The sequence below is a fragment of the Danio rerio genome, chromosome 13 (genome assembly GCF_052040795.2).
Source record: "Danio rerio strain M-AB ecotype USA chromosome 13, GRCz13ab, whole genome shotgun sequence".
NCBI lineage: Eukaryota > Metazoa > Chordata > Actinopteri > Cypriniformes > Danionidae > Danio > Danio rerio.
This window is the reverse complement of record NC_141033.1, coordinates 25,196,849-25,212,411: the sequence shown is the minus strand read 5'-3', so window position 1 is coordinate 25,212,411 and position 15,563 is coordinate 25,196,849. Positions and strand designations below refer to the sequence as shown.

At 35.3% G+C, this 15,563-nt stretch overlaps 2 protein-coding genes across 5 annotated transcripts in view; both read left to right on the top strand.

The window, feature by feature from the left end:
* The first annotated feature begins 1,407 nt into the window (after positions 1-1,407).
* LOC137490477 (tripartite motif-containing protein 72-like) lies at positions 1,408-8,371 on the top strand. 2 transcript variants are annotated; one of them, XM_087279341.1, is made up of 6 exons: positions 1,408-2,279; positions 5,304-5,399; positions 5,572-5,805; positions 5,922-5,944; positions 7,267-7,400; positions 7,480-8,371. In XM_087279341.1, exons 1-6 carry the CDS (start codon positions 1,671-1,673, stop codon positions 8,031-8,033), a joined length of 1,650 nt encoding a protein of 549 aa, XP_087135467.1. In that variant the 5' UTR covers positions 1,408-1,670; the 3' UTR covers positions 8,034-8,371. The 2 variants fall into 2 exon arrangements, with proteins under 2 accessions (XP_087135467.1, XP_087135468.1); XM_087279342.1 differs by lacking the exon at positions 1,408-2,279 and adding an exon at positions 3,327-3,429.
* A 1,542-nt stretch (positions 8,372-9,913) lies between these two features.
* The window catches only part of psda (pleckstrin and Sec7 domain containing a), a 75,221-nt gene continuing 69,571 nt past the window's right edge, over positions 9,914-15,563 (top strand). For 2 of the 3 annotated variants that reach the window (XM_087279199.1, XM_087279197.1), the window contains exon 1: positions 9,914-10,071. The gene's annotated coding sequence lies outside the window, so the exon portion shown is untranslated. The remainder of the gene's footprint in view (positions 10,072-15,563) is intronic. The other variant, XM_087279203.1, reaches the window with a different exon arrangement.

Genomic DNA, 15,563 nt, shown 5'->3' with positions numbered 1-15,563 from the left:
CAATTCAGCTGGCATAAATATATAATATAGGCCTATTTATTATAGGTTGTGCATAAAAATGAAACAACATAGATTTAAACTTGACTCGGTATCAATCATCTTTTCAGTATCGAACACTCTTGGCATGGAAAGCATTACAGTGATGTTACTAACTCCATTGAGTGCATTGTGTCTGACATTGCATCTCTGAGGGATGCAATCTCAGCTTGCATCATAAAGGCTGCATCCAGATACTGTTAAAAAGTATTTGAATATCTCCTATACTCCTCCCTAAAATCTCCTATTTCGAATCTCGAGCTACCCCCTACTATTCAGAACATTGGTTTCCTTTTATGGAAACAGGGATTTTGGAATTGGATTAATCAACAAATTTAATCAGATATTTAACAACAGGAGGCTGAAATCATTTCAGTTATTAAAACAGGAATTTAATTTCCCAAATAGCAACTTCTATAATTTTTTGCGACATTTTCTAGAACCGTCTCTTGAGGATGGCAGGATAAGACTTGATCTTTTTGACATGCTAAAACAATTGAAAAAGAAGAAGACATACAATTTTTTTTTTGCTTTTTTTATTTTGCTTAATGTTATCCAATGTATTGTGCAATTTTGTGGAACTAATTTTAGTGAAGAAAATGGCTTTTGATCTGCTCTGGCATATTTGTTAATAAAAAAATTAATCAGATTGCTATTTAGAAAAACTGACTTATGACTTGCGTCAGAAATCGAATGATTTCTGGCATAACTGGAATCCGCTATGGGAGTTTTTGGAGAATGTTTAATAAAAAACTGTTTTTATTTATTTATATATATTTATTATTTAATTTATGGATTTTTGGTCAATTTTACTCTTTAGAAAATACTTCAATTACAAGCCTATGGCTATATTATTATATATGATGACATGAGACACCTATACCACTGTTCCGTCAGTGCAAATCTTTAACTAAATGTTTTAAAAAAGAAAAAATTCAATGAAAAAATAAACAACATATATGGTTATATATTTAACCATATATCTATAGATTAACAATTATATATTATTTTGTGGCTGTACTGTGATTCATTTTAACACGTCATCAAATGGTTCTTGCTTATAAATATTTAGCCAACATTTTAATGTATGTCAAGTGAAATGTATAATAGTCTTAATCATTAATTTAGTTTCACACAACAAACAAAAAATAGGCAGGACATGTTTTAAAGAATGGAGGGAAAATGGTTTTGATGCCTGAAAAATTAATTCCATCTTGGACTCCAAGGATGTCAGTCTGTTTTGAAAACTGATTTTTAAACTGATTTTCAACTTGTTAGTGCTTTACAGATGTGAGAGACTTTAATAAAAAAAATACAACAGTACATTATGCCATGTAAAGTAATCAGTAATAAAAAGGTGTATTTAAACAAACTATTTAATGATGCACATTAGCAACACAACCACAGTTAAATAAAAAATTACACTCAAATCTTCTAAATATTAAATTACAAATAAACTGTTATATGCTATCTAACTTGAACATTTTAACTTAGAGCTGTAATGCAGCATCAGCCAGCTATTTTAAAATGTTTCATATGCTGTTGTTGCATTAATAGACATGCACAGCTTATTGTAACTGAATACCCTCATAACAAAATGGCAATGAAATCTGAGTCTCATCTTTGAAATATTGATGCCGAGCCACCACACACAGGCAGTAGAAGCTGCAGATATGGACGCTCCAGAAGAAAAACTGAAATGTCCTGTTTGTGTAGATGTCTTCACAGACCCTGTGTGCCTCCCATGCGGGCACGACTTCTGCCAAACCTGCATCCAAGCAGTCTGGAACATGGATGAGTCCAAAACATCCACAGAAGAGCCGCTTTTCTGTCCAGAATGTCAGATCCTGCTTCCTCCAGACCTCGGGCTTCAGATCAACTCAGATCTTCAGCGGAAAGTTCAGGATGTTTTTGCAGAAGCTTCGCAGGAAGGATCACCCACTATTATTATGTGTGATCATTGTATTGGGAAGGCAGAGGTGGCTGTGAAAAGCTGTCTCACCTGTGACGCCTCTCTGTGCACTGCTCATACACTTCTGCACCAGCAGAGACAGGTGTTAAAAGGACACTCTCTTATTGAAGTAACAGAAGACTGGATTTCCTTTAAGTGTAAGGAGCATGGGGAGGAGCTCAAACTCTTCTGCCAGATTGACCAGGTTGCAGTTTGTTGTCTGTGCATTGCTGTTGGGTCGCATAAAAAACATGAAGCTGTAACACTGCAGGAGGCATGCTTAGAATACAAGGTAGGGCTTTAATTCATAGGAATTATTTCATTTGAATAATTAAAAAATATCTAAAAATGACTGACAGTAATGTTTGGTATGAACTAAATCACATTTTATCCATTATTTTAAATATAATTCATGTAAAATGTATAATAGTCTAAATAATTATTTTGAGTTTTACACACAAAAAAGAAAACACAAGGCATGTTCTAAAGACAGGGAAATTGTTTTGATCTCTAAAAACATATTTCCATCTTAGACCTTAAGGATTTAAAACTTTGAAAAAGTTTGTGCTTCTTACAGATGCTTCATATGTGAGAGAATTTCATTACAAATAAAATATTTTTTGAAGTTAATGATGGGGGAAAAGTGAGATTTCTATTAAAAGTTAGATGTCAATGATATTTGACAGAAAACATATTTTAAATTAGTTTAAAATGTGCTTTATGCCATGATTTTATGATGTTTTAGAAAAAGTATACTAGTTTAATATCTCAATTAGGAATGGGCCTGTGTAAGATTCTGAGGGTATGATAACCTGGTATAAAAAGGTCACAGTTTCATGGTAAAAACAACAACTTTTTTCCTCATTGAACACAATATATACTTTATTTTAAGAAACATTTAAACTATTTTGGAACAGTAAACATGTCAGGCTAAATAATTTAAATAAATCATTGACTTCTGCTGTTTTTATTAGTTTCAAAAACAGATTTCTTAGAGCTTGAAAAGGCATCTTTGAAGATCTTTCTTTTCTTTGGATATACTGTAAGCCAGGGGTTTTCAAACTGGGGTCCGCGGCCCCCTAGGGGGCCGCCAGATGGCGCTAGGGGGGACGCAAAGAAATTTTAGATCAATGAGCCCACATGGATGAATTTTGTGTCCCGCATCATTCTGAAGGTTAATATATTTTTATAATAATTTGAGCTCAAAAGTACTGCAAAAATGAAGCTTTATGCTTATGTCATTTAAATGCAGTTGACACTTTCGTGACACAGGAAAAGAAGTGCAGTGGCCCGCCTCCGTGGACGGGGACTTTTATTGAACAAGCGCTTCTGGCCAGGCGCTTCCTGACTGTGATTTTTGGCGCTTGTCTGCTGCACCTGACGGCGTTTACCTTTCACTTACGCTTACCTCTTTTACGCTAAACAACTAAATGAATGCTCAGGTTTGACTGACTATATTTCAGTTAAAATACATGATCAATAAGAACATTATCGGAGGCTGAAAGCACTTCTCTGTATATGGCTTGCGTTCCCAAGTAACCGATCAGCTGGGTGCTGCGGAGTGCGCACCTCTCTGCGCAGGCTTCACTCATAGGGAACAAATAGCATTTTAAAGACACGGCACAACATTGCACCTCGTCCACATCGCGACAGGCTTTTACACTTTGCATTGTACAAATATCAGACTTTGCAGCATGGCAAACAAACATATTAAAATTGTAAAGCAAAAAGTGCTGCAATAACAATGAATGGAGCTGTCATCACATCAGGGAGTGCTCAGTTTCACTCCTGTTACACTAATGACAGCTGGATGAGCTCTGCAGTGGACGTCTTACTCACATTGGTTCATAACTGGATGATTAAAAAAACTAAATTGTATACACCCTGAGTAAAACCACTATAGCCTTTAAAAATTATAATGTATCTGTTTGTGTTATGTTATAGGGCTAATAATTATTAAATATTAAAATGTATTAGTGCTCTATATTTAATGGAGCTCAACATAACTGATCAAATTTTAATACTCTGAATATAAATGCATTTTTGTTCCACTTTTTCCCATATTTGTTTGTGTAACTAATTTAAATGTTCTGTATTATTATTAATAGAACAAACTGGTATGAACATTTTAAAGTCAGCAAAGCTTCTAAAATTATGCAAAGTAAAACTTGTGGCTCTTTGAACTTGAATACCCAATTCTAGATTGCATTTAGGAAATTATTTTTTATCAGTGTAATTCAGGATTGTCGACCTGAGTAAATTATGATGTGCACAAAAAAAAGGAATAAAAATGAACAAAACACACTGAACCACTACAGCCTTCATTGTAGTATTGCCAGTTACAACAGTACAGTTACCTGTTAACAGGCTGATGAATGACAAAACTCTTTAAAACTTTAAAGCTTTAAATCTTTAGATACATTTAGACTCTCAGCTGTAAGGGTAAATACAGAAGACTCTAACTGTGCATAGGCTGAAAAAAAGCATAAAAATGGCATAAAGACTGTGTAAAGTGATGACTTGTACACAAAATATGGCTTGATGGAATAATCCAGTGAGAGCAGACCACAATGAACACTGCGCATCAAGATTTGATCAATAGATTGAAGCACTAAAACCATGTCAACTCAACTAACATCTTACAAAAATTAATCCAGATAATGAATAATATAAATTTATTGAATAATATATAATAATATAAATGTATTGAATAATACAATTTAAAAAAAATTAAGTACAGTTGTTAATTTGAGGGGGTGGCGTCAATTTTATTTTTGGGGGGGTCCCCAAAAGAATTCGCCCTACACAAAGGGGTCCTCAGCTGAAAAAAGTTTGAAAACCCCTGCTGTAAGCCACTGCACGGTTCAGGTCTATAGCAGGCTTGTATGTACATAAGAGTTTTGTTTTTCAAATGTTTTCTGATTGGTGGGCTGACCAGTAGATTTTGATGTCGAGGGTCCTTTTCTGCTGGAGATTCAGTTGCCCTAAAAAAAAAAAATAAAACATTAAAAAAAAAAAAAAAAAGAATTTACATATAACTGTAGGCACGGTACAACAGATTATTTTAGCTGTATTAAAACCTTGACTTTTCCAAACCATGGTAAACCTTGAAAACGGTTATGATTCCATGCCTAATGTCAATAAAATGTCATAATATATAGTTAATCAAGTAATACTAAAAGTAAAATTAACTTGGTCAAAATGAGAAGTGGCTACAACAATATAACACAAATTTTAACTGTATTTTAATTTATTGTAAAATTTGTTCTAAAATATATGCAATATTTATAGGATATGCAATATTTATTGTTTTTAGAAGGTGCTGGAGATGAACAGATCAGTTCTTCTACAGAGAAAGCATTTAACTGAGTCTGCTGTGCAAGATTTGGAGCCATTATTTTCAGAAGTGTCGGTGGGTATTCAGATGTGAGCTTTCTTAGTCCTAACAACCAAATAAAACCATGAAAACTATTGAATGCATCACTTGAGGAATGATTAATTTCTGTTTTTCATTCAATAAAGTGGCAAACTATTCAAATGTATTATTATAGAGGGTTTTATTCTTTAATTGTATTTTTTTGTAGAAAAATGCAGAAGCATACAGACTCAGAATAGCGGAAAAATACAGCCAGATAAAAACCCTGATTGAGGAGGACCAGCAACTGATGTTGAACATTCTGGATACAGAAGAGTTTTACAGCAACAAGTGGCTGAGATGGCAGAGGGAGTCACTGCAGGGTCAGGTTAGAGAGATTATTGCTGCTCTGAGATCAAGCCAATCTCTGCTTGAAGAGGAAAACAACATCATATTTCTCCAGGTGCAAATTATAGTTTGTAATATGTGGGATTTTTTGAGTGATTTTTTTAATATTATTTTAAAAAGTCTATTTTCATGAGTAATTTTATCAATAACTGAAAACATTTACTTTTACAGCATCTCAAAAAACATGGAATTAGGTGAGTATCACTTTAATTTTTAAATTGTTTACTGTATGTTAGGGCTGGGCACTATGACGCTATATATTGTTACCATGGAATGAAATGTACAGTATACTGTAAAAGAATAAGTAAGTGGGCGTGGCCAATTCATGTGCAGCATGCATGAAGCTGAGACAGACGTTCCATGGGAGACTGTCAGTGCTGCCAATTGCTTTATATTTTTAACAAGAACTGATCACTTAGTTTCAATATTTATACAAGAATTGTAATTGTTTATATTTTGTATTTTTGAAAGATAACACTCTTTGACATTTCTTTAAAGTGTCTACTTAATTATATAATATTTTCATATTTAAGTTTTATCCTTCTGTTACTTGGGATATATTTTATGCCTGTGAAAAGATTTTACTTGAGAAATGTTTATAATAATAATAATAATGTCTGTCTACATAAAACTGAAATGCGACAAAGTGGAATTTGTTGTTCATATATTTTGTTTCCTTTATTTATAATCTTAAAATAATAATAAAAAATAATCAAACAAGTCATTTTTTCTTAAATATTCAAGCTTACTTATTATATAAAGCCCTTTAGTACATTTTCTGTAATAACTACCTTTATAAAAGGCTATATCGTCAAAGATGTTGTTATCATGAAATAAACTTCCTCACACTGCTTGTGAAATAGAATTTTGCTCATACCGCTCAACCCTACTGTATATGAATGAGTTTTCTCAGCCTATTCATTGCCATAAAAGTGAAATTCCTGAATGTACTGTACACTCAAGCACCTAAGAAAATTGCTAATTAATTCCACACACACAACAGGAAACTTCAAAATCTTTTCAATTTGTTTTTTATAAATTATTCATGCATTAAAATCTAAATCTGTATAAATGGTAAAAATTTCCCCATGTATGTATGTATGTATGTATGTATATATATATATATATATATATATATATATATATATATATATATATATATATATATATATATATATATATATATATATATATATATGTATATATATATATATATAATTTATTTATTTATTTTTTACTAAAGAATATAGTTCTGGAAAACAAAACATAAAAAATGTATATTTAATTTTGTTAGCCATGGTCATGGATTTAATATTTCCATAGCAAAGTATAAAAACAAGCATCTTTGTACATAATTGCAGCAGAATTATCTGAAATAGCTTAACAAACAAATTATTTTGGAAAACTGATGAGAAAAAAATGGAGATAATTACTGTTTTGTCAGGTTAAATATTATTATAATTCCTAAAATCCACCATGCAATGATGCATTGGTTTCAAAATGAATCTCACTTAAGTTCTCAGGTGAAATTGCCGTTTGTGTCTGTGAAAGACCAAGAGGACAGCACTAAAGACAAGATGAAGACAGCTGAAGAGCTCATTGATAACCTACAGGAAGTTGTCTTTCAGAAGACTCGGCGGCTGTGGTCCAGTAAGTCTGATGTAAGAACATATAAAAAGCACGATTTTGTAAATAAGAATCTTAAAATACCTAATTTGATCACCTGCAGGTCTCAGATCAGTGAGTTTAGACCCAGAGACTGCACACCCAGAGTTGGAGGTTTCAGGAGACCAGCTGGTGGTTCACTGGAATAAGAAAACAACCCCCAAGAGAAAAGACAAAGCAAATATCTGCTCTCAGTACAGCGTACGGGCCAAAGAGAGATTCTGCTCTGGCCTCCACTACTGGGAAGTGGCTGTCTGGAGCAAACCCTATTGGCTGATTGGTCTGTCATATGGGCCAGCCACTGGAGATCAGGAGTTAGAGCACTGCAGTGGAGACTTTAATAATGCTTTCTGCTACATCTATCATGGTAACGGAAGATATCTCGTTTGTCAGGACACAAATGAAAAGCCACTGGCAGTAAGGAAAACCATCCACAAACTTGGAGTTAGGGTAGATGTCCAGAAAGGAGACGTGTCTTTCTATGATGCAGATACTTTGGATTTGCTCCACTCATTCTGCGTTGACCTTTCGGCCCCAGTTTATCCTGTTTTTAATCCTTGTATTGACATAAATGGCCAAAACAGCCAGCCCCTGGCTGTTGTCCACCTAAAAAACTAAATTAGTCCTCAAAGCACCTCTTAATGTGCTCTATCTATTTCCCATTTATCCTATAGCTTGAATCTCTAATGATATGATAGAGCTTTGGTGTTGCTGTCAAAAGAAATACAAGACTTGCATTATCTTTTCTGAAATGCCTGCTATAACATTTTAAACAATGATAATTATCCAGTTACAAAAATGATTATTCCTCCTTTAAAATTGTAATACTTTTTCAAATATTTCCCAAGTGATCTTTATAAAAGCAAGGAAATGTTCACAATATTTCTTATCTTTTTGTTTCTCCTCGAGAATTCTTTTAATTTGGTTGAAATAAAATAAAGTCAGTATTATGAGTATCCCCTAGGAATGTTTTGATGGCTACAGAACAAACCAACAATGTCCAATTTGATTTGTCTATTCACCTAGTTAATCTAATTAATCTAGTTTAAAGTCACTCTGGCGAAGCAGTGGCGCAGTAGGTAGTGCTGTTGCCTCACAGCAAGAAGGTCCCTGGGTTGCTGGTTCGAACCTTGGCTAAGTTGATGTTTCTGTGTGGAGTTTGCATGTTCTCCCTGTGTCCGTGTGGATTTCCTCTGGGTGCTTCGGTTTCCCCCACAGTCCAAAGATATGCAGTACAGGTGAATTGGGTAAGCTAAATTGTCTGTAGTGTATGAGTGTGTGGATGTTTCCCAGAGATGGGTTGTGGCTGGAAGGGCATCCGCTGTGTAAAAACTTGCTGGATAAGTTGGCGGTTCATTCTGCTGTGGTGACCCTGGATTAATAAAGGGACTAAGCTGACAAGAAAATGAATGAATGAATGAAGTCACTCTGAAATTAAAATGTACTCTTCTTATATTTATATGTATACATTGGTTCTTGTTATAAACAATGTATCTGTTCACTTCACTATTTTGTAAAAAATCATTATAACCTTCCCTCCCCCTCGAGACGTCTTTCTTTACTTTCTAGTCACATGGAATTCCTTTAGTACAGGCATATCAGTGGCAGTCTTGTTTCTCCTTCTTCTGTGTTCATTCTTCAATCGTCCTTTATTTTGTTAGCAATGCTCATCTTTCTGCAATACATGTGGTTCCTGCACCTTAGTTTTTCATTCCAAGACCATTTCAAGTGGATGTACATCACGAGTGTGACAATCTTAACTTCTATTTCATGGCGACCTAAAAGCTTTAAAATGCAATTAACAAAATAAGTAGCAAAATTTGCTGTACTGTTATAATAGCAAAGAAAAAATATTAGTTTTTAGAAATAGTTTTTTTAAATGTGTTGAAAAAATATCTCTGTTAAACAGCAATAAAGAAAAAAGAATCACAGTTTAACAGGAGGGCTAATCATTTAGCGAAAATAGTTGCAAGAAAAAGGACCAAGCAGATTCAGCTGTTTTAACAAATTAAATTGCAAATAAAATACTGATACTGAAATATACTACTTTTTCAGTATTTTGTGAGCACAGAGAAATGACAATATTTGCATCGCTTTGCTCCTGATTTGTGAAATGTTTCTAGCATCATGGGTAATGTTGTTCACACATTAAACTTGTTATAAACATAAGTTAAATGCAATCCCAAGTGTAAATGTTAAGAAGCTCACAACAAGATCGTCAACACGTTTTATCAGTTATTCTAAAAAAAATAATTTCCCAGTAGATAAATTAATGTAGTTTATACATACTGAACCCAAATAAGTGCAAGTGCTGCACTATTTAAAATGTTTGATTTCAATTTTAAATTAGACTACATATAGTTTATTATTATTTTGTTGTATGACTATGCTTATTTTAGCTTTGTCCAGCAAAACCCGACTTTATCTTGCTTCATTCCTTGATGAAGTTGTGGTCCACCTTAAGCTCAGATGGGCTTCCTGCCAAGCCCTGTTAATGTGATACAGACACTCCCTAAAGACACGGCACAAGTGTACTGACTGCACTGTCTGCTGTAGGAGTTTGTTTTTGTCTAATTACAATGGAGCTGTCCACTTCAGCACCCCACATACAAAATCCCTCGATGAAGCACCCAATCCATCCTCATCGACACTTCAGGTATGTGAACTCTTCATTCTTTTATTGTACAGTATGTTCACTGTAAGCAAAGACAGTGCTGTACGTGTTATTTATTTTCAGTTCAGCAGTCTGTCTTCAAATGGAGTCGTTTATTATTAAACGAATGCTGGTCTCATTGTGCTCAGTGGTTCACATAATTTACTTTTGACTTAGCTCTAGTATTGACTGCGCTTTTCTTGTAAATGTTTTTTTTTTCTTTACTAATGTTTGCAAAAGAACCACTTGTAGTGTATTATTAATGTATATTTGAACTCTTTAATATTTGACCTGGTGTGTACGCTAGGTGTCTTTTGTAATTGTCAGTCACCTTAGAAGCTCATGTCAAGAGCAGTCAGTCTGAGTGAATTATTCTTTCCAGAGCTCTCAGATAACATGGCAGGACTGATCTGACCATTGGCCAGAATGTATTGTAACACTTCAAATGAAGATTCCATTAGTTAATGCATTTGCTAACATGAACAAGCAATGAGCAATACAATCATTACAGTTTATTCACCTTTTGATTCATTTTATTGAATATCACAGTCAATTAATTAATGTTAACAAGCACTTGGATTTTAATAATGCTTTAACAAATAAATTGATTTTGTACAAGTATTGCTTATTCTTACTCATCATGTTAGTTAATGCATTAACCAGCATTAACTGTTGGAACCTACTTGTATAATGTGACCAGCGTTTCTGTGTTTGAGAGGTTTTGCAGTATTTGTTACTTTTCTAGTTATTGTTTAGAAGTTCTAACTCCTAAAACTACTCTCATATTACGTAATGCCCGATTTGGCCTTTTGATGAGTTTTTAAAGTGGTCATGAACTGCATTTTTTGTAATGTTCTCAGAAGTTCACTTGTAGCTAGGGTTTTACATTAAAAACATCATAATTAGGGACCGAGCTCTGGGACGCTTTTCTTCTTCTTTTATTCTAGAATGAATCAGAAAGCATTTTTGGGTTCAATCTTCAACTGGCTGGCAGGAGCAGCCAGTGACGGGTCATGTGACCTGGCAGAGGCTGGTGGCAGCTGCCAGTATCTAACTGCCTGGTCACGTGACCGGCAATTGGCGGGTTAGCTGCAGTTGCGGCTGGCGTGTCCTTTGTCGCTTTTTCTTTCTCTGCAAATATTACCTTATCATCATGAGTATAATTTTATGAAGTGTTTTTATTTCATTGGGTACATTAGACAGGTTAATTCCAGATATGGGGCCTTAAATGGCCATGAATACAACTGGCTGGTTACGCCTCCCCAAGCAGCTCACATTCTGAGTCTGGTGCGTCTTCTCGCGCTCTCATTCAGAGGAATTACATTTTTAATTCATGAAATGTGTATTCTTTTGGGTCTATTTGTTTTCGTCGCCGACCTTTGCAGCAGTGTTTACTCAAAGAAGGTCTTCAAACAGCCCTTAAAATGACTAGTGGGTTAACAACACTGTCGTTGCATCAGTGGCCAGGGAGCTCTGAGTTTACCACATTCTCTTTCACTTCCTCTGCAGCTTTATACATTGATTTACCATCATGAATTTAATTTTTTGGACCTTTTCTATTACACATTGGGTATATTATTCAGGTCAATTCTAGATACAGTGCTCAAATTGCTGTGAATACAAGGCTGGTTGCGTCTCTCCCAGGAGCTCCATAAGCACACTCACGCTCCGAGTTTGACACCTCTCTCTGCACTCTTAATCCGAGCAATCAAAATTTCATGTATAATATTTTTTATTCCTTAGAGTCTATTGTGTTACATCAGTGATTTTTTAGCAAGTTTCCCCCTTAAACAAGGTCTTCAAATGACCCTTAAACGGACTGGTAGGTTATTGACGCTAATCAGCTTGCAGACAGCTTTATGTCAATGCATTGATAATTACCAACAGACTGAATGACATTAAAAAATAGCAGTTTTACCCAATAAATGCATCGATAAGATCCACTGATATTTATTTTGTCACTCAAATTAACTTAAACGATTAAAAAATGCAATAAATATTTGGGCTCGAACTACAAACCAAATTTAAAACAAATTTTAGTATCAGTTTTGCTTACGTTGCACACTAGTTTGATTATGTATAAATATCCCTGTAACTATACATCATGCTGAAAACAAAATAGGTTGATACCACAGACTTCAGAGTGTACATGAAAAGAAGAATTCATTTAATAAAAATATTATACATGACATTTTGATTGCTCGGATTGAGAGTGCAAAGAGAAGCGTCAAACTATCATTAATTATAATGATTATAATAGGCTAAAAATGATATGGAAATGTTTTGTATAATAAAAATGATTCAAAAAATTGTTGTAAGCCCAGGCCATCTTTCCTTTTATAGCTTATGTAATATTAGACAGACAACACTTGATCACCGTATAATAATAATAATAATAATAATAATAATAATAATAATAATAAATCTAAAAACAATAATATAAAATATTAACATTAGTCTATTAATAATAATAAAGAGGAACAATGAACATATTTTGTTTTTGTTTTAATAGTATTAAGAAAGAAAAATTCATTCATTATATTCATTCATTTTCTTGTCAGCTTAGTCCCTTTTTTAATCCGGGGTCACCACAGCAGAATGAACCACCAACTTATTCAGCACGTTTTTACTCAGCGGATGCCCTTCCAGCCGCAACCCATCTCTGGAAAACATCCACACACTCATTCACACACACACACTCATACACTACAAACAATTCAGCATACCCATTTCACCTGTACCGCATGTCTTTGGACTGTGGGGGAACCCACGCGAACGCAGGGAGAACATATAAACTCCACACAGAAACGCCAGCTGAGCCGAGGCTCGAACCAGCGACCCAGCGAACCCCTACCAACTGCGCCACTGCGTCGCCCTCATTCACTATGGACTATAATAATATACTGTATAAACAATAATAATAATATCAAGTTAATAATAAGAAGAAGATTCTAATAATAATAATAATAACAGACTTATTAACAATAATAATAATGCATAAATAATATTAATAATATATAAATAATAATAATAATAATAATAATGTATAAATGGTGATGAAAATAATAGGCCAATAATAATAATAATAATAACTGATAATAACTGTACATTATTCAAATTTTTTAAGTTAATTGATGTATTTCTCCACAGAATGTGAATAAAAATGGAGGACTGCATAAAAAAACTGTTACGTGAAGAAAAAAGGGAGGAAAAATAAAAACATCAAAATTGATGAGCATGTCTTGAAGAAAGACAAAAATCACAATTTGTTTTTTCAAGACATACTAAATTTTTTTTTACAAAATTCAGAACTACAAATTCTGCAATATTTATTTGTGCAATGAAACAACAGCTAAGAGATGAAGCAGGTAGGTGGTGTAGCAGAGGGAGAGCGATCTCACAAACAGTTCAAATGGTAAGTTTCAGATCTTCGGTAATACATTGTAGCGGAGCGGTAAGTTGGGAGAAAAATACTAAATTAAAGCTGACTACGCCACCCTGATCACAGGGAAATTAACAGGTTCTTTGTGTGAAGAAAAGGTATGAGACGTGAATACCAAAATTACAAAAATACTTTATTTTCCTTAATTATCACATATAAATCACTTTTAAAAAGCTTGATAGCTGATAGTAGCCGCACAATCACATAAATAACACACAATAACAACAGGAGGAGGAGTAGAGGCTTACCAGTGGCAGGTAAGCTAGTTACGTAGCACCAAACTCTACAAAAATTACAAATGGTCTTACCGCAAATGCACCACACACACGCACACAAGCATACGTGAGCACACAACACACACACTGCACTCAGTGTCGTATCCCACCACCGCACGATGGACAACTAACGGCCTGCCTGGAAGCCTCAGCTCCTACAAAACAAAAATGACAATTAACAATTGTAAAGTCACAATCTTACACAAAAGAACACAGAAATTCCCCAAGAGAGATTCATAAAAATCTCCTTGCAATAGAAACTCAAAAAAACAGTAATATTAATAATAATAAATCAATTAACTCAAAAAGAATAAACTTCCCACAGGAAGCACAAATCACACAATGAATTAGGTACCAAAAGAAAAATAATGAAACCCAAAAAGCACAAAATGAATCCACGCACTAAAAATGTATCGGCTACTACTCGTGTGCAAGTACTCCATGTGAAGGCAATTTGAGTCTGTTATTCACAGCACTATAGTAGGCATCTTTTACGTTGAGGCTCGCACATTAATCCGGCATCAGAAAATGAGAAGCACACAGCAAACGGACTCAAAGCAGCAATATGCAGCCGTACGTGTCAAATCAGCGATCAATAGTGGTTAAAAAGAAAGCAGTGGTCTGTAAAGCAGCAGTATGAAGCAGCAGTTTATAAAGCAGCAGTCTAGAAAGCAGTGGTCGGTAAAGCAGCGGTCTGTAAAAAGACAGCGGTCCGTAAAAAGCAAAGCAGCAATATCACTAATGTTGCTTCCTCGGCGTGCCCACACACAGTTATTCTTCCTAAAAAGGACAAGACATTAAGTCGCTGGACAGATCGGCGGATAATTATTAAAAGCGTAACGTACATACCTCTAGTATGCAAGTCACTTAGCAACCCGCACTCACGGACGCAGTTGTAGATTAAAACACAGCCCAGGAATTACAAAAGCGATCCAGCTGGGGTGACAGCAACACAGGCTACAGCCAATCTGATCCGCAGATGCTAAGAAGTTAAATACAGCCAGTTAAAACCCACTACGCAACCCGACGCTAAAGGGAAAGCAAAACAATGTCTACCTGCAGGAACGGAAGGGGCAGAGGCGGGACCAGCGGGACTCCGGTAGTGACGCACAAGCGGTGCTTCAGTACACAACACACACCCAAATCCTCCCTTATATACACACCCAAGAGTTATACGATTGGCTAATAGAAAAATCACTTGTGATAACACAAGGTGATCCCACTACACATCATTATAATTTTAGTCTCTTCCCTTAAGTAGGTGTGTTTGCATCTACAGGAGAATAAGGACATCTAAGGAAGAGCACAGGACGAAAAGGGAGAGGGGTGGGGAGAACCATCTGACTTTGAGTCCAGCCGGTGAGTGAATGAATGAGGTGAGTTTATATAGTGCATGGGTGATTGCAGGTGCAGGTGCAGGTGCAGGTGCGGGTAATTACTAATCAGGTGAGGGTTCACAGGTGTGGTTTGTAGTGGATGGTGAGGGAGAGCGGTGATTGGGGCTGCAGGAACGAGTCGAGGGTGTCACAGTACCCCCCACTCCACGTGTGACTCTAAAGTCTACTCCAAGGTGGGCCCAGGGTCTGCGGGGAATAAATAATGGCTGCAGTTTTCTTTCAGGTTAGCGGCGAGGAGTAGTGGTAATGGCACAGATCGAGCAACCCTGGACGTACTGGGCGATGTCTTTAGTCATGTTCGGAAACCAGTACTTTTGTCAAGGGAGCGATAGGGTTTGCCTGCTGCCAGGGTGTCCTGAGCCGAGGGAGGGGTATGCGTAC